The sequence below is a fragment of the Saccopteryx bilineata genome, chromosome 4, assembly GCF_036850765.1.
Source record: "Saccopteryx bilineata isolate mSacBil1 chromosome 4, mSacBil1_pri_phased_curated, whole genome shotgun sequence".
Classification (NCBI taxonomy): domain Eukaryota; kingdom Metazoa; phylum Chordata; class Mammalia; order Chiroptera; family Emballonuridae; genus Saccopteryx; species Saccopteryx bilineata.
Window position 1 is genome coordinate 31,731,618 of NC_089493.1, and position 19,177 is coordinate 31,750,794.

Here is a 19,177-nt window from a genome sequence, read left to right on the forward strand (position 1 = left end):
CAAAGGGAAGGAATTGTTAGATCAGGGAGAAGCTGCTACATAGCTGGGATCCTAATTCCTCTCTAACCCCCACCCCCAAAGGAAAGCTGGGTAGCATGAGCATAGATCTTTTTATTTCTGATCTTTCCTGCACAGTGTGACTGGATGTGAAGAATCAGATTTGCTTACTTTTCCACTACTAAAAAGGACATTTTTCAGAAATTTCTCCCATCTCTGCTAACAGAATGACTTAGGGGGAAGCAAGATCCAATGCCTCTCTGCCACCTTCTCCCTTATAACAACAAACCTTAGCTGTAGACGAGAGAAACCAGGATGGAAAACTGACCCGCAAACATGACATATCTTTATTCCAGAACTCTCAAGTGCCTCTTCATACATGATTCTTTTCTCTTAAACCTGAGCAAGTATGACCAAGATTAGGGGGTAACAATGGTATTTATGACCAGAGACTATGCAGATGAATTGCTCCCCAGAATAGGCCCACTAACCTATGTCCAGTGGGATCCTCACAGTCATGACTGAATGTACATACAAACATATTCAGGGTCTAGTAGAGCCCACTGAATAACAAATCTGGGTACTTTACAAGCACTTCATTTAAAAATGTCTCTGGAATGGGTGTTCAGAGGCAGCTACAGGAGAAGGTAAGAAATGCAGGAAGAGGAAAGCCTGCATGTCATCTGCTCATGGCAGGCACGGCCATATAGGTGTGCTCTGGGTTTCAGGCCATGGAGTAGGCACCGCCTTATCCCAGAAAACACTTTAGAGAGAGGGAAAAATATTGGCAGCACCTTAGTGCACTGGACCTAAGAAATGGTCCTACCTGCACCCTGCTCTGTGCCAATACACACATGCTTTGTGGGGATCAGAAAGACTTGGGGGGTGGGATGGCAGGGTAGGAAGGATTCTTTGCAGATGGGTGAGAGAGAGAAAACAAGAGCCAACTTTCCATCCATCTGGGCTGAGCCCACACTATAGACATACTTTTTTCCATGGGTAGAATAATAATCCCTTATCTATCTAGTCTGGAACCATCAGTCCCTAATTGATTTCAGACTTTGGATAGAAGCTTGGGAAGGTGTGGAGAATTTGAAAATGGAAGGAGGGAAAGGTGAAGCCCATAAAAAGGAGGGTAGGGTAGGGGGGATGGCTTAATAAAAATAAGAAAAACTAAAGACTTCAAACATAGAAGGCAGACCCTAATACTGCCAGGTAACAAGCTGAGACAGCGTCCCCAGTGGAGTCTTGGAAGAGGACGGTCTCAATAGTACACCAGGCACTAGGCCAGGTTCTGGTCCTGGTCCCAAGACCCTGGGCAAGTGCACAAACTCTAAACTCCATCCTAACCCTGACCAGTCCTAGCTTCCATCCTTCCTGCTCTGACAGTCATTCCATTCATGCATATACTTACTAAGCACTGTCTGTGCTGGGCTGGGTAGAATGGCAAATCTCTTCTATGAAGGAAAAAATATTTAAAGTCTACATCTTTTAGGCTTTGGAGCAACATGGTCTATGTCCCAACCATTCAACTCTGCCATTGTAGCACAAAAACAGCCATAGACAATGTATACACAAATGAACACTATGTTCCCATAAGACTTAAATTTACAGGTACTAAAATGTGAGTTTCATACAAGTTTCACACATTATAAATTATTCTTTTTATTTTTTCCAATTATTTAAAAATATAAAACCCTAAATTCTTAGTACACAGGCCACGGAAAGATAGGCAGCAGGGAGGATTTGGCCAGTGGACCAGTTTGCCAACTTCTGCTCTAGAGATACAGTGATGAACAAGAGTGGGTCTCCACATTCTACGGTTCTGTGACTACCATTCTAGAGGCCGCCTCTGGCAATGGAGTGGCCCTGTGAATGTAGGCCCCGCTTCATTCTGTTGCACACTGGTGTAGGCTGTCCTTCTGTTTCTTTGAAACCTCATGCAACTATGATATCCACACTGTAGTGTCCCAACCATCAGTGGTCCCCTTGGTTGTGCCAGGGGCTCCTCAGGCCAACGATGTCTCAGGCTTAGGGGAAAGGTTTTAAGTGTCAGAATGAGGTGAACGAAAGCAGCAGAAGAGGAAATCTGATGTGGGTAATGAGGAAAGCTATGATGGAACAAAGAAAACCACTAATTGTTTCTCCCTAAAAATCAGAAGAAAAAAAATAAGATGAAATGATATTGTACCATTATCTCTGTATGTGCTGGGTAAGTGAGTGACACAAGTTGATAGAAGGCCACACTATATCACACAGCCTCCCTCCAAGACGCCTTCAGAATCTAGATATCACCCTCTAGACGCAGTGGTTTTCAACCTTTTTACACTTGGGGACCAGTGAAAATAGACAAATGACTTCGGGGTCCATTAAGGCAGAAATGACCCTGAACATAAGTGAATTCAACTAAGACCATTGGGTCTATAATCTCCATACAATGCCAGGGTGGTTAACCGTTTCTGTGGAGCAGCACGAAATTTCTGGCAGACCAGTGGTTGAAAAACACTGCTAGAGAACGCTGGTCAAAGAAAACTGCCGTATACATGTATCTACTGAACTCTGGTGGGGCACCGTTACTGGTGAGCTCAATCATAACTGACTGAGACCCCTAACGGTGTTTGAACAGAGGCAGGTTCTGTAGCATCACCCAGAGCCCTAAGATACACACCTTAAATATGGTCTTTCTAAAAAGAATACAAGGCCCAGAGGATCACATGAAGAGAAACTAGAGGGCCTTCAGAGCACTGCTGAAGTCAACAAGGACCACACAAATCCCAAGGGCTCCCTGCAGCATCTATAGCTGGTTAGGGCTTTTCTAGCTTATGATCTTCAACCAGAAAATCCTTACAATCATGAAAGTATAGACTGAGGGAGCTAGATGTGATCTTCAAGGTTATCCAGGTCAACCTCTTCATTTGACAGCTGCAGAAACTGGACACAGAATGGTTAAGTGGATTGTCCAGATCATAAAGTTTGTAGTGTTAATGACCAGGTCCTGCTTCACTAAATTATAATACCTCAACTGAGAAAAAGAATAGAGAGACAAGAAACAAATAATAAAGAGCTAACAATCAGTAATGCTTAACTGTTGATTAAGACTGATTATGTCAGTCAATCTTCACAACCACCTTCTGAAGTAGGTACTATTATTTTGCCATTCTGCAGCCGAGGAAATTCAGGCTTACAGAAATAAAGAGACTTGTTCAGTCAGGGTCACAGAACCAGCAAGTAGTAGGAATGGGTTCTGAACACAGGCAGTCTGGTATCAAAGCCTGAACCCTTACCTGCACATCAAGCTCTGAGTCCCACATGTCCTGCCTGATAACAACAGCTGGGGTGGGGTGGGGTGGGGTGAGGGGTGATAATGTCATCACCAGCAGGTTCCTACACAGTCCTCCTCCATCTGGCTCATGAGGCCCCTTGGTGCCACACCAGCAGGACTGGCTCCCTGCTACACTATAGTACAAAAGCATCACCCTTCACTCTCCCTATAATTGCCCAAAAGACTGAGAATCCTCTACCCCAGCTTTTGGGAGAAACAAGGGTAGTGTGTCCCTTCCCTCCACAGGTAGAAGACTGGCCGGGACTCACCTGAGGCAAAGCCGTCTCCAAGGAGGGTGCTAAGGATCACCAGCGGAAGGAACACTCCATGTCCCACAGGAGCCACGGCAGACACTGAGGTGCTCTTTGGTGCTATCCTGCCATGGCACATCTTTTATCCGTCCAAGTTATTTTTAAAAAGAAAAAAATTAAAAGCCAGAAAAATTCTAAAGTCAGCCAGAGGTAGATTCACCTGCAGAAAACAAACAAAAAACAAAGACGTAAATAAAGTGAAAACTTTATCCATATATTAGTTATAAGTAAGCACTTTGGTAAAATGAAGTCATACACAGCTGAAAGAATTCTAGCAACTTAATTCCTGCTTTCAGAAGAGAAAGCACAGAAGTGGCTTTTCAATGCGCCCTCCCACCCCCGGGAAAAATACCAAGGCCTGCAGCAAGCAGCCATCAGCGTCAGCACCTAGGAGCCAGATCCTTGTGATAGGACTAGGGCACAGCAAAACTTTCAGAGACTGTCCTGGCCCCGGCTCTGCCCACCTGCCGACCTGCCTGCCTTGGAGGCTCTAGCAGAGAAGAAGAGAGGCAGCTGTTAATACACAGCTGCTACACCGAGTCTGGCTTTGCCTTTGCCACTTGGACTCGGAGTAAGTTCAACTTAACCAAAAGAAAAGAGAGAGAACACGTGTCTTAAAGGGAGAACTACACCGCCTAGAGAAGGAATGCAGACGGGGAGCCAAGGGCCCCCAGCTTGGCCTGTTCAACTACCTGAGGTTGGATGAGGCCCTGAGGATCTGACTCTGTCTTAACAGCTCACCTGACACACCTGTGACCCCAGGGGCCATACCCGACAGTGAGTGGGGGTAGGATGGCTACAATTGTTAATTAGCTCCACCACCCACTCTCGTTCAGACAAAGACTTCAGAAGAGGTGGAACCAGTATCTTTAAAAAAAAAAAAAATCAGGGGTCAAGACTTTTAAGGAAGTTTTTCTACATGCCTTTAGGGAAGCAGTTGGATTAATGACACAGTATGATAAGGGTCTACTATTTTTTACTTAACTCATTTGATCTCATTTATCCTAGTTTATAACAGGTATTCCAAGGTAATAAGATCACATTTAAAAAAAATTTTAATTCCATATACACCTCCTTCTCCAGTAAAAAGACCTTATGTAAGTAGGGAAGCCCGCCATCTACAACCCCTGAAACCGTCACAAATATTATCCAGACCTGACTTGAATCCATGACTGAAGCCTTGACTCAGGCTTATCCTCCCTTTACAAAAAGAGTTACTTGCCCTGGCCAGGTAGCTCAGTTGGTTAGAGCATCGTCTCAACATGCCAAGGTTGTGGGTTTGATCCCCAGTCAGGGCACATACAAGAAGCAACAAATGAATGTATAAACAAGTGAGACAACAAATGGGTGTTTCTCTCTCTCAAATCAATCAATAAAATGTTTTTTAATCTTTGAAAGAGTTACTCAAACAGCAATGAGTTGTCTCAGACCATAGGATAAGCAGCTGTAAGGGTCTTAAATGAGTATAAGTCAGGGGTTTAAGAACAGAGCTAGCCACTGGGTCCTCACCCACTATCCACAGTATTGGTGACTTTAGTCTTCTGCCTCCAGCTTTTACCCAGACTCCAACTTGAGCTTTTACAGTTGTAGAACTGGATGGTTCATGGAGAGATCTACGGATGGAGTCTGTGAGTGACCCAAAAGAGTACACAAAACTGTATGTATATAAATGTGTGGAATGTGTATACATTTATGTGGCTAAGCACCACAAAGTCAGAATGCAAGAATCAAATGTTTCTTCTTTTATAGCCAAATTACACTCTCAGCCTCAGTTTCTTCATCTGTAAAATGGAGACAGTAAGCACCTGTTTTCATAGGGTTGGTAATAAGGATTAGGATCAAGCAAAGTACTTGACAGAGCGCCTGAACTTTGCAAGTCCTCAGTAAACACGGCTGCTGTTGTAATTAAGAATAAGATATGAACTGTGGGACCCTGGAGGTTATCAGGCTTTACCTATTCATTTGAAAGATGCCAACCTAAGGTCTCAAGAGGTTAAGGGCTATGCCCAGGGCCACCAGCCAGTTAGCAATAGGCCCTTTGGCGCTGCTGTTTCACATCCAGCCACAGCAGGTAACCCTACCAGGCAGTCACCATTCCCTCAAGGGAACAACCGGTGGATCATCAAGAATGACACCTGCTTGTGCCACATCACAGCATGTACACAACACATATTTCTGCAGTGAATGGATGAGGCTGGATCCAAGTGGTGCTTAGGTGTTCTGTGCAAGAGTGGAAATCATTAGGAAAGACTACCCACAGGAAGTGATGCTAAGCTCATGTCTAATGAAAAATAAGGGAAGAAAGGAGATAATGAATATAAGTGGATCAAAGTAATGGGAGCACAGCACTCTGGGCAGAGGCTAGGATAAGGAGTTAAAACTGTACCCTGAAACCACATGGAGCTTATAAGGATTAGATAAAGGGAAGTTACAATATCAATAGAATACTATGGAGCAGTTAAGAAAGAACTGGACAGTTCAGTCTGTAGCAGTATGGAATGACTTCCAAAATTGTTATGTGGAGAAAACCATTTCTGTGTAGGAGTGTATTTTTAAAGGACACACACACACACACACACACACACACACCGCTATGTGCACTGAAAATCTCTCTGGAATAATGCACCAGATAATGATAGCTAACAACTGCCTTCAGGAAGGGGACTGAATGGTTAACAGAGTAGGAAACTAACTTTTCACTGCATGTATTCCCTTTTAATCTCCTTGAGTATTTTTTATTTTTTATTTTTTTACCGTGACAGAGAGAGAGTCAGAGAGAGGGATAGATAGGGACAGACAGACAGGAATGGAGAGAGATGAGAAGCATCAATCATCAGTTTTTCGTTGCGACACCTTAGTTGTCATTGACTGCTTTCTCATATGTGCCTTGACCGTGGGGCTATAGCAGACCCAGTAACCCTTTGCTCGAGCCAGTGACCTTGGGTCCAAGCTGGTGAGCTTTGCTCAAACCAGATGAGCCTGCGCTCAAACTGGTGAGCTCAGGGTCTTGAACCTCGGTCCTCCGCATCCCAATCTGATGCTCTATCTGCTACGCCACCACCTGGTCAGGCTCTTCTTGAGTATTTTGCCTGTGTATGTACTACCTATTCAAACAGATAAAATATAAAGTTAATGTAGCAAGGCTATCCTGCAGACCACCTGTTTCCTCTGTCAATAAACTGACATTCAAAGAAATCTGACTGCTCCCTCTGCCAGGAATATCGTCACTTTCAGGGCTCTGCACAGGGTCATCTTCTGGAAGAATTCTTTTCTGACACTTCACACCATGCATACCTTCAGGAGAAACCCCCTCTTCCTCTCAAACCGTCACTCTGATTGGCCTCATCCATTCATTACAAAAATATCTGTTGTATGCCATGATGTGGCAAAGCAGGTGTCATTCTTGATGTTCCACTGTTGCCTTGATGGAATTCTGACTACCTGTTAGGGTTATCTGCCGTGGCTGCATGTGAAGGAGCCAGTATAGAATTGGGGGAAAGATGCACATGTATGAGCTCCTGTTTTGTTTTGTTTTCAAGAAACAGCTGGCTCCTTCCTTACTGCCATGGAACCAACTCCACCATGAAGCCTAAGGCCTGATCAAGTGCAGAACAAATGGGGTGATGAAAATGGCAGCTTTGCAAAGAAAAAATATGAATGGAGAGCAGTTGATGGAGTATTTACATGCAAGACTGAGCTAAAGGTCAGTGCTTCAGAAATAATACAGAGAAAAACATATCCCCACAACACCCAATGAGAATTCAGCTACTATGGAGAGAGGGTCACAATATCTATCTAATAATTTTACAAAAGGATCTGCTTTGAACACACAGGAAGAGAGAGAGGGAAAGAGGAAGGGAGGAAGGGAGGGAGGCAGGTCTGTCCTTGAATTGCGGCTTTAGACCATGTCAAAAGCAAGATATATATTTTAGAACAAATTAAGACTAGGTGTTCATTATCCCCAGAGAAACACAAAGGCACAAAATTTAAAAAAAACAAAAGAATACATTTCACTTCAGTATTCCTTTGGTGTATTAGTGACCACTTCCCCTAAGTAAAAAAAAAGTATGATTAAGTAGAGATGGAAAGCATGGTGGTTATCAGGACAGTGGAAGAGGAAGTTACACTGTTTAATGGGTACAGAGTTTCAGTTTTGCGAGATGAAAAGTTATGAAGGTGAATGGTAGTGATGGTCTCACAACATTATGAATGTACTTAATATTACTGAACTGTACATTTAAAAATGGTTAAGATGGTTGATTTTATTTTATGTATATTTCATTACAGTAAAAAGAAAAAGAAAAAAATACGATTAAAGAGGAACCTGGAACTAAGCTTTATTTTCAAAGCCTGCACTTATACCATTACAAGACATACGAAACTTAAACATGAGAAGAAAGAAGGCCAGGCCCTACGGTTAGTCCCACCTCTGCCACTAACCAGAGGGCTGGTCAGGACTCTCTGGCTTCCATTCCCACATCCAAAGAAGACTAAGGTCTCTCTCAGCCACAGAATCCTATATGACTTCTCTTCTTATCAGTCACCTCTTCCTCCAGGAGCCAGCGTTCTCCTCCAAAACAAGGGTGAGGAGTCACAGAAAACCTGCGTTCATCCTTCTTATTTTCGTTCTTGGGAGTAGTGCTGCTTGCCGCCCCAACAGAATGTGGTAAAGGGAGACCCCATGAACCAGACTGTCAGCCCCTCCAGGGCAGGGTCTGGGATTTCCCAGCTCTCTAACCTCCGAACATCAAAAGCGGGGTGACTGTGCGCTGCTGAATGTGATGGCATGAACACTCATTTCCTGTCCACAATGACCCTCCAGAGGAAGAGCACTGCCCTTGTGCCATCACTCTGACCATAGGGAAGCCACTTACCTCCTCTCTGCCCATATTTCCTCATTGCTAAATTAGGGCTATTGCTTGCTTGGAATATCTCTAATCTCTAGTGAGGTGCAGAGACACAATGTAAGAGACTACTCTGTAAACTGGAAGACTCCGGTCTTTCCATTTATAGGCTTAGCCCAGAAGCCACAACAGCCTGGCCTATCTTGAGAAACTGCTCAACATAAAAATGATGATGACAAGCATGGCAGGTTTACAGTGTTAAGGAGAACCTGGAACATAAGCCCAAAGTTCACATGGTTTGCTTGCTTGTTGTTGCCATAGATGCTTCCAGGTTAACCAAAGAGCCTGCAAAAATTAAAAATATTCTGGAAGTCATCTTCAAAACTGGCTCACAGCCTGGGGAGGCAGCAGCAGTAGGTGGGGCCAGCTATAAAGCAGCAAGGACATCCTGACCCTAGATACCCTGTGCCTGGCTGCTTTGGGGTCTGCTCTGCAAAGAACCATAGTCCTGCTGGAAGGACAGCGTTGGTTTACACTCTACTGAGCTCACCTTTGTGGAGGAAAAAGGGTCCTCCTGACTGTCAAGCTTGTCTCCGAGATCCCAGGTGGGTTTCTCTACAGTTCTGTTAGCTCAGCTTAGTCTATGTCAGGGGTCCCCAAACTTTTTACACAGGGGGCCAGTTCACTGTCCCTCAGACCACTGGAGGGCCGGACTATAAAAAAAACTATGAACAAATCCCTATGCACACTGCACATATCTTATTTTAAAGTAAAAAAACAAAACAGGAACAAATACAATATTTAAAATAAAGAACAAGTAAATTTAAATCAACAAACTGACCAGTATTTCAATGGGAACTATGCTCCTCTCACTGACCACCAATGAAAGAGGTGCCCCTTCCGGAAGTGCAGCGGGCTGGATAAATAGCCTCAGGGGGCCGCATGCGGCCCGCGGGCTGTAGTTTGGGGACCCCTGGTCTATGTCTAATTTTCAGGATAAACTGCTTCCTAAACCTTAGCTCATTTCTCCATTAGTGAGGAAAGGGGATTGGATCAGTAAAACCAATATAAATCCTTTTCTTGACTCAAACTAATCCAAAACGGGGATGATGGTGGTGGAGGGTCTACAACAAGAAAGTTTATTCCTTTGATTAATCATCTTCCCTGACCCTAATACTGCCATGCAAAGGTGGAAACCAAAGAATAGTTTCTGAAATGTTAACAGAATATAACTAAGTACATTCAGAGTATAAGGATAAGAAGGCCTAACTCTGTGAAGTCTTAAATTCCCCAGAGGGGTGTGATAAGAGAAGTGACTAATATGCTAGGGAGGCCCTCCCTTATCTCTCCTTTTTTCCCCTCAATATCCCCCCCTCTTTACTTCCGCCCACCCTGAAGTGGCTGGGCCACAGTACAAAATACATATAAACATTGATCAAATCTTAATGCCTCCCACTCTTACCCCAAAATGACATTAAGTTACTTCTAGATGTCTCCAGCTTATTCTTCTCTCTGAATAAATGGCTCCTCCCAATCTTGCTAACCTCTATAGCTTTTCCATTTCTTCTGTGCCACTAACATCTGAGTGTTTCAACAGGCACAGTCTTCTGTGGGACATTGAGATCATTGACAGTCAGACTGTTACCTTATCTATTTCCTTTTCATTTCCAGTTCCAAAGCCCAAAAGACATAAACATCAAACTCTTGTTAAAATTCATCTCCTACAAATCACAAAAATAACCCTCACTCAGCTTTCCTCATAAGCCACCTGAGCCAGGGTAAAGGTATTTTTGAATTGCTCTGGTTTTCCTTGTATCCTTGGCTTGCTCCCCTAGAACTGCTCATCGCATCCTCTGGTTGTCACGCTTTCCTCCTAATCTATTCTTCAGGCTTCAGACAACAGGAGCAGCAGCAGACCCACACTGCCATCCCATTCTTAAGCCTCCTCTTTAACAGTCTCCAGCATCTCTCTTCTAGAACCTAAAAGCAGGATGACTGCAGTACAGACCTGAATGTGGGTGGGATCCCTAAACCCCAGCTCCACCAACCCACAGTGAGTTAGCCTCAGGCAAGTCAATCCTTCTTCCTAATCCTCAGGGATGGACCTGGATGATCCCCAAATGCCCTTTCAGTTCTGAGAAATCTGGAATGTCTTCTAGGGAATAGGAGGGGTCCAGAAGTATTTCTCTCAAAACAATGAAAGTTCTGACTGGAAGAAACGTGAAAGCCAGCCTCTTTGTCCTGCATTAGCAGTCCTTTCTCCCTAGTCTCCCAATACCTGTCCTAGCATCTATCTCCCTCTGCATTGCAGCAGAATAAGGAGACTCCACTTTCCCAGTTAGAGTTTTATCAATCCATCAGTACATTTGTATAGGCCATCTGTACACAATGTTCCTAAAGTGCTTTCCAAAAATAACAAACATCTAACAAAAAACCCCAGCCTCCACACACAAACGGATCAGTGCAGAGCTGTAGTGGCCCAGAGAAAAGGTGCAAGAGAGGACAAAAAAGAACAAAACAAGACAGACTCAGGATAGGACAGAACATGGGAGAGAGAAGGCACAGTGCCTGTGAGCAGGAACTTGGTTCAGGCCCTAAATCTGCGACCCTGAAGGCAGGAAACCACTTTTCTAGGCCCAGCTTCATCAACCACTGAGAGGCCAAACCGGACAAATCTCTTCCCCTCCCTAGTCAGTAAAATGAAACAGTGCTACTGTTTCCTCATCAGTAAAATGAAACAGTGCAACTAAATATCTCTCAGGGAGGCTGTGATCGTGGAAAGATGCAGCCAGACCAAGTCAGAATCTCTGGTCTGCTTGGATATTATTAGTTTGGTGGTGATCTAGAAAAAGTTATTTTCAGAGCCACCTATAAATTGGATAAACAATACCGACCACACTGAGTTATTGCGGTATGTAAATGAGATAAACACGATGGATGCAGGACAGTATCTGGAACAGTGGACACCCAAATTAGTGCTGGCTAAGGCACTTTCTGCTCTAATAGCCTGTGACTGAGCCCCCACTAGACTCCCAAAGGAGCTGGGCTGGAAATATGAGCCCTGAGACCAGGCTCAACACACAAAGTTAGTTTGGACAAAAAAAAAAAAAAAAAACAGCCAACAGGTTAAACAAGTGAATTGCCAGGGTTCTCTCCCATGATTTTATAAAAATATTTTAAAGAATTTAGCAATCCCTCCCCCAAAATTAAATAATTGTGTATATGACTATATTGAAGTGCTATTTGTATCTAAGGGAACTAGGAAGTTTTCTATCCTGAATATGTTGTTGTAGGGAAAGACAAGGGCATGGAGCTTACACATGTGTTTTATTTATAAACATAACACACATACATATAGTCTTGTTACCTCATTAAATAGGTGCTATTACCCCCATTTTACAAATAAATGGAGTCCAAGGGACCTAGAAGCCTTTCTTACTGCTCTCCTATTGCAAAGAGCTCCTTGCTCTTTTATTTCCCAAATACATGGTCAAGCTCAGTTGCCTCACTTCTGGGAAAACTCATCAATTCAGCCCACAACCATGAAAGGCTCTTCTGAACCTTTGGCAGAGCTGCCTGGACTATGAATGAGACAACCAATCATATCCCTCTCCAGGGTCACTCACAATTACTTAACTATTGTATGTTGCATTTATTGCAAGCAGTAAGTTCCTATAGAGACTACCAATTCTGCCTCTTTCTTTGCCCAAGGTCCACAACATTTACCTGTTCTCTGAAAGGAGAAAAAAGATACATCCAACCTGACCAGATGGTGGTGCAGTGGACAGAGCATCAACCTGGAACTCTGAGGTCCCAGGTTCGAAACCCTGAGGTCACCAGCTTGAGGACAGGGTCCCCGGCTTGAGCGTGGGATCATCGACATGATCCCATAGTCGCTGGCTTGAGCCCAAAGGTCGCTGGCTTGGCTGGGGCCCCATCCCCTAGTCAAGGGACATACAAGAAGCAATCAATGAAATGAAGTGCCACAACTATGAGTTGATTTTTATCATCTCCCCCCCTTTCCTGTTTCTCTTTCACACAAAAAATCGGTAAGTCCAAAAGACATAATTTGTGTAGGCAATACCAGATGGCAAAGTAGCAGCAGATACAAAAGAGGAGGGGTAAAAGGTATAAATTTGAAAGTTTGGCCAGGTAGCAAAATAGATGATTGGCAGAAGCAGCTATAATTGGTCCGTAGATCCCAGAGATATATCTATCTATCTATGTGCTATCATATACCTCTATTTGGTTCCCATCAGAACTGACTGGAACAGGCTTCAATACCCATTTGGCAAATAAAGTCTGGGGAGCCAATTTGCTAAATCTGACTTCTTAGAGCTCTGTGCTTGCAGTGACTCGTCTACAATTAAGCAAATATACTGCTCACAAGTATTAGGGGATATTTCAAAATGAATATGAAGTGATAAAATATCCCCTAATTTTTGTGAGCAGTGTATATTTTCTGGCTGCCTTCCATGTAAGGCTTGGCAATCACAGATAGAGTGGGACACAGTTCTTACTCTCAAGAAATTCACAATCCACATATGAGGAATTACATGTTTATCTGTATACCACTGTATACCACTGTTACTAGGGCCCCAAAAAAGGTTTTCAAAAATAGTGGTATGAGAATACAGAGGAGACAGGAACAGATTCTTAACTGGGAGTAGAGGGAAGGCAAAAGAGAAAGCTTTGAGCTTGACCTCGAAGATCATACACATATTTAGTGAGGTCTCAGGACAGTTTTGCATGCATGGTGCTAATTATAAAGAAAGAAAAGGAAATGGAAGAACTGCTCACCAAAAGGATGACAGGAGGGGTAGAAGTAAGTGATAGTTTTGTCTGCCAAGACCCACAGAACACTGCTGTCTGGTAACAAGAAATAAATATCTGTCTATACCCCTGTTTACTCAAGGGGATGTTTAAGTGCTAGATTTTGGTTTTCAAAGTATTCATAGCTGTTCAGGAAACACCTCCTCCAGGTCAAAAATAGCAAACCCAAGAGAACTGGCTGATGCAGTTATGTTTACTTTTTACCATCTCTGTGGATCACTATCCAAGGCCTCCAAGTGGGATGGTATAAACAGGTCTGTGTCACTTCCTGGTTCTCAGGCCTTCTGCTACATTCCCAGTCAGTCTGGGAAGACTGCCTATTTTAAAATAAACTTTAAAACCTCACCAAAAACCCCAACTCTAAACCAACCTTTCCTCTATTTTATTCAATTTCACTGAATTTGAAAAAATTGAGCAAGAAATGAGATAAAAATGACCAGAGAGAATGAATTCTCATGTCAAAACAAAAACAATATGCTCACTGAGTTCAAGATCAGGAGATCTGGATTCTACGCATGTCTGCCTCTAACTGGAAAACTTGACCTTGAGTAAACAAAATGTTTCATCTTTCTGCGCAAAAGCTGCTTCAGCATATTTTAAGCCCAACGCAGTTATCCAATCTATCTAGACCTGTAAAATAGCACTAATAACAGGTACTTCATAGGGCTAGCATAAGTATTATATGGGGAAATGCATGTAAAGTACTTGGCATAGTACCTAGCTCTTAATGAGTCATCAAAAATGGTAGTAGGGCCCTGGCCAGATAGCTCGGTTGGTTGGAGCATAATCCGGAAGCGCAGAGGTTGCCAGTTCGATCCCCAGTCAGGGCACATACAGGATGGATCAATGTTCCTGTCTTTCTCTCACTCTCTCCCTTTGTCTCTCTCTAAAATTAATAAAAATTTTAAAAAAATGGTAGTAGGTATTATAGTCATCACCATCTATTATTATTATCATCTGAAAATGTAAGGGTTGAGAGGGCTGAGCTAGATGACTGCTTCTTGAAGAGCTTCTCTGGCTCCAATATCCCATTACTGAAATTCTTTAAGTCACTTTCTTTGTTTTTCTTTCTTTTCTTTTTATTTGGGGGGTTGAATGGAAAAGAAGGTAGATAAACTTGGCAAAGCATGACAGCTACAAAAACATCCTCAGCGTTTGTTAGAACAGTAGAATACAATTGGGAAATTTCATCCGTAAGGGGGCATATTACCCTGCCCAATGGAAAAGTCTTATCCTATTCCTTGCATTAAGTCCATAGCATGTGGCAAGCTCACCCATTATATACTGCCTCCACTCCCATGAGCACCGAGGAAATGCCCTCCTGGGCCAGCACAATCTAACTTCACCAACCTCATCTTTAACTGTCAGCAGCTCCTTAGAGCAGCCCTAAAAGATAGCACAATGGCTGACCCATCCATTTCTAATAATAACTAATCCTTCCCCAAAGTATTCTTGTTTTAAACAAAAAGTGCCTTTTCCTTAACATAATGTGAAAGTGGACAAAAATCAAATATCCTTCCAAGAAGTTAGCCTGTAACCAGAGGTGTTTAGCTTTATCAAGGCCAAAGTGCTAGACTGTAATTAAATTCAGATGAAACTACGTTTCTGTTATTCATTCATTCAGTGCCCATGATGAGCCAAACACAGATGCCAAAAACCAACAGGATGGGATAAGTGAGAACAATAAAGATGACATCTAAGTGACTGAGTAAATGGTAGAAAATATCACAGGAGAAAAAGAACACAGGTGGATAAGCGGATTTTGCTGAAGAAAGTAATGAATTTATTCCAGATTGAACTGTAGGTACTTGAAAAATATCTAGATAGAAAGGTCTGGCAAGCAAGTCATAAATGAGTATAAAACTGCAGAGCACTCTGAGCTTGGGATATAGCCCCTGAGTTATAAGCCTGTGAGTGATGGCTGAAACAATGCAAAATAGAAGAGCTCACCTAGGAAAGAGAGTTGAACGAGAAGAAAGTCAAAGCCATAATTCTGGGGAGAACACTAACTTTTTAAAGAGGTATATCAGGGAAGGAGGGCCTATGAAAGACACTCCAGAAAGTACAAAGAAAGCAGGTGCATCACATGTCAAAGGAAGGACACAGAGATGCAAGGAGGATGTAAGGGGTAGTTGGCAGATACAGCAAAGGTTCAGCAAGATGAAGACTAAGAAACGCCCTTTGGACCCAGCCACCAGGAAATCACTGGTGACCTCACCAAGAGCTGTTACATTAGAGTGGAAAGGGCAGATCCTCTTGACTTTATCATGAATTCAAAGTGAGAAAGTGGACACAGTAAGGGCAAACCTATTTGGTGATGAGAGGGGAGTTGGAAAAGAAGAAAGACTGAATGATGGCTAGAAGAAATTTGTATCTTGTAAACTGGACCTTCTCCACACCTGACCTTAGCCAAAAGGCCGAGGAGGATGTTGCTGCCCCTTCCCAGCTAACTCAAGGACTTTAGTTAAGGCTTCCCGAACTGCCCAGATAGCTTAGAGATGCTGTATGGAGAGTCCCTCTGAAATGACCTTCCCACAAGCTATGGTTGGCCAAACCTAAGGAGAAGCTGGGGGAATGAATATTAAAGAGTTGCCTGCTTCCTTGGTGTTCAACAGCAAAAATGCCTCTCATCCTGTCACCCCTCCTCTGAAACTGCTAACACTTCTGTAGATCTCATCAGTGCGAAGAAACAGTTAACCTAGTGGCAGGGCCAGAGAACTGATCATTTCCTAGTGACTCTCGGGTTTTAAGACTCTCCATAAATATGGTCCCGTTTTCTGCCACTTCCTTCCTTTCTATTCAAATATCACCTAAGTATTTTTTCCTGAGGTTCGCTCAGTTTCAGGATTCTAAGAGCATGTTCTGCAGCTCCATCTACTGAGATTAACAGCCCCCATGAACTATGCACTTAAGCCAAACAAGATACTGTTTTTTGGCTCCAAATGTTCTCCCCATCTTGTATAAGTTCCAAGAAGCCTCCTAATTTATAACCAAACCATGACTCTTCCTGTCTTCTTTCTCACAAATTACCCAAACTTCCTGTACGCTGTCAAGATTGCACTGTGAGGCCCCAAGCAAAAATAAGCAGCAGGAACTTGCCCACTACCCTCCCTCTTTATTAGTTGCACACCCTAGCCCCCACTTGTGCCTTCCTTACATAACACTCTGATTGTACAAAGTCCCTCCAGTAAAGCCTCCAGGCACCACCTAGTTCTAGTTTCAATCATACTTCCAGCTCTCTCTATGTGAGGCTCTCAATCAGGACCCTAGAAGAAATCTAATTAATTCCTAAGGGATACTACCTTAAATATCCAAATAGAGACTCCAAAAGCAGTATCAAAGTAGTCAAAGTTCAGGCAGAGGTACCAAATGAAAAATTTCATAAAGTTCAGGTAATGTCCTGGAAGATATTTAAAGGGATTATGATAAACAGAACAAATGAGAAAGAAACATCATAAATTAATGAGAGAAACTGACGTTTCCCTTTAGACAAGGCATCTGAACTCATTCCTTATATAGCTTTCTCTTAAGAAACTTGCTTCATTCAACACACATACTGCATACCTACATACACAAGATTCTATGAAAAGTACAAAGATGGACAAAAACACATGCCCTTAAAGAGTTTAAAGTCAACTTGGAAAAGACACATACACAAATAACTACAACATGAGGTAGAAAGTACAAACACATGGGTGATATATAGCCAAAGACAAAACAGGAAAGAAAGCTGGAGTCCAGAAGAGGGAGATGAAACAGTTAATGACAGGATCGGTCAATGCGGGTTTCAGAGTCACACAGAAGGAAGTTCAAATCCTGATTTTGCTTCTTACAGGTCTTAGTTATACTGCTACTGCTGTGATCTGTATATATATTTTGTCACATATAAAATTAGGGTAACAATACCTATGTCATAGAATTGCGAAGTGTCCATGATTCACACATTTAAAGGGTTTAATATAGTATCTGGCACTATACTAGAGTAAAGCTAGGTAAGATAGAAAGGTCACTACATATACAGTGTTACTTTCCCGATAGGGCTATTTGGGCCTAATTCACGGGAGGAAAGAAAGCTAGGCACCTGCTATTTGCTCATCAATTCTGCTTATTAGTTTAATTAGTTGCCCAAGTTAAGTGGGGCTATGGTCAGGAGGTAAGGAGTAAGACTCAAAGTGTATGTGTATAAGCATGTTCGTGTTAGCATACACCTAGAACACAGGTAAAGTTACCTACCACGTACAGTGTGATACTGAACCATGTTACTCTTCTGGATACAGTAGGTGTTCAATAAATGCTTGGTAGATTGATATGACTTAAATTTCACTGAATTCTCAATAATGAACACAGAAGGAGAAAAGAATATCCAAGGTCAAAACCTGGTCTGAGGAACTTGTAGCTCTAGTCATGATGGAATAACAAGGTCTAGATTTACTCTCTTTCCTTAAACAACTAGAAAGCTAGATATAACATACGAAATGATGGTTTTCAGATATTCAACCATAGGCAGCACAGGGAAGTGATCCTGAGAAAAGGGATTAGAAATGCAGTGAGCCCTTCTCGTGCACCAGCTAACTCCCTAAGAAGCTTCCAGGCCACAGAGTAGAGAGAAGAAACCTGAAAAACCCAACAATCTCACTGAGTTGAAGAGAGAATTGGGAACTCAGGGCAGCCAACCAAAGTGGCTAGAATTTGCAGAGCAAAGTAATTGAAAGGAGGGAGAGGCAAAGAGAAAAAACTCCAGATCTGCAGAGGGATCCTCTTGAATCTTTAGCTGAGTAGCTGTGTTCTGATTACACACTTGTGAGGAGACTAACAAGGTGGGGAAAGAACCAAGGGAAATAAGTAGGTGGCATAACCCCCAGGGCTCACAGAGAGCCAGAAACAGTTCATGTTCCCACCAGCAAAGTGGAAAATATCTCCTCATACATAGGGCATCAGTATAATTTCCTGATTTCCAGAAGGGTTTAGCCTCAGTAGAGGGACCATCCTAGCCTTAGACTCAAGGATGTTCTAGACCTGTCCTAACAAAACTGGAGACCAAGTCTTGAAAGGATCAAACCAATTTCAAATAATCGAAATTGCTTCTGAAAACAATCCTATTTTTTTTAGGGGGGGGGTATTTTTCTGAAGTGAGAAGCGGGTAGGCAGAGACACTCCTGCATGCGCCTGACCGAGATCTACCCAGCATGCCCATCAGGGGGCGATGCTCTGCCCATCTGGGGTGTTGCTTCCTTGCAACCAGAGCCATTCTTGCACCTGAGGTGGAGACCCGAGACCCTGGAAGCATCCTCAGCGCCCGGGCCAACTTTGCTCCAGTGGAGCCTTGGCTGCGGGAGGGGAAGAGAGAGACTGAGAGAAAGTAGAGAGGGAAAGGTGGAGAAGCAGATGGGCATCTCGCCTGTGTGCCCTGGCCCGGAATCGAATGCAGGACTTCCACATCCTGGACCAATGCTCTACTGCTGAGCTAGCTAGCCAGGGCTTAGAACAAGTCTTATTTAAAAGGATACAAAATGTTCCATCACCCAGCAACATAAAACTCACTGTATCTAGCTTCAAATTAAAATAAAAAGGCCTGCAAAGAGGCAAAAGAAAAAAGAAAAAGACCATAACTATTAGAATAACCAAACAATGAAAGATCTAAAAATGACACAAATGATAGAATTAGTGGACAAGAATGTTAAAGTCTCTATTATAAATATACTCCATGTGCTCAAGAAAGAAGAGGAATCTAGAGAGAAAGATAAAAATATCTGAATGAAAAAATATGAGACAGGATTAACAGATTAGACAATGCAGAAGAAAAAATAATAAACTTGAAAACATAGCAATAGAAACTCTCCAAAGCGATAACACAGAACATCAGTCAGCAG

The 19,177-nt window shown here is 42.8% G+C and overlaps 1 protein-coding gene across 4 annotated transcripts in view; it reads right to left on the reverse strand.

The window, feature by feature from the left end:
- Positions 1–19,177, reverse strand: part of SUSD6 (sushi domain containing 6) — a 107,577-nt gene that overhangs the window by 53,793 nt on the left and 34,607 nt on the right. For all 4 annotated transcript variants that reach the window (XM_066272988.1, XM_066272985.1, XM_066272986.1 and 1 more), the window contains one exon: positions 3,589–3,790. In XM_066272988.1, the coding sequence (XP_066129085.1) occupies positions 3,589–3,709 (121 nt within the window). In that variant the 5' untranslated portion in view covers positions 3,710–3,790. The remainder of the gene's footprint in view (positions 1–3,588; positions 3,791–19,177) is intronic.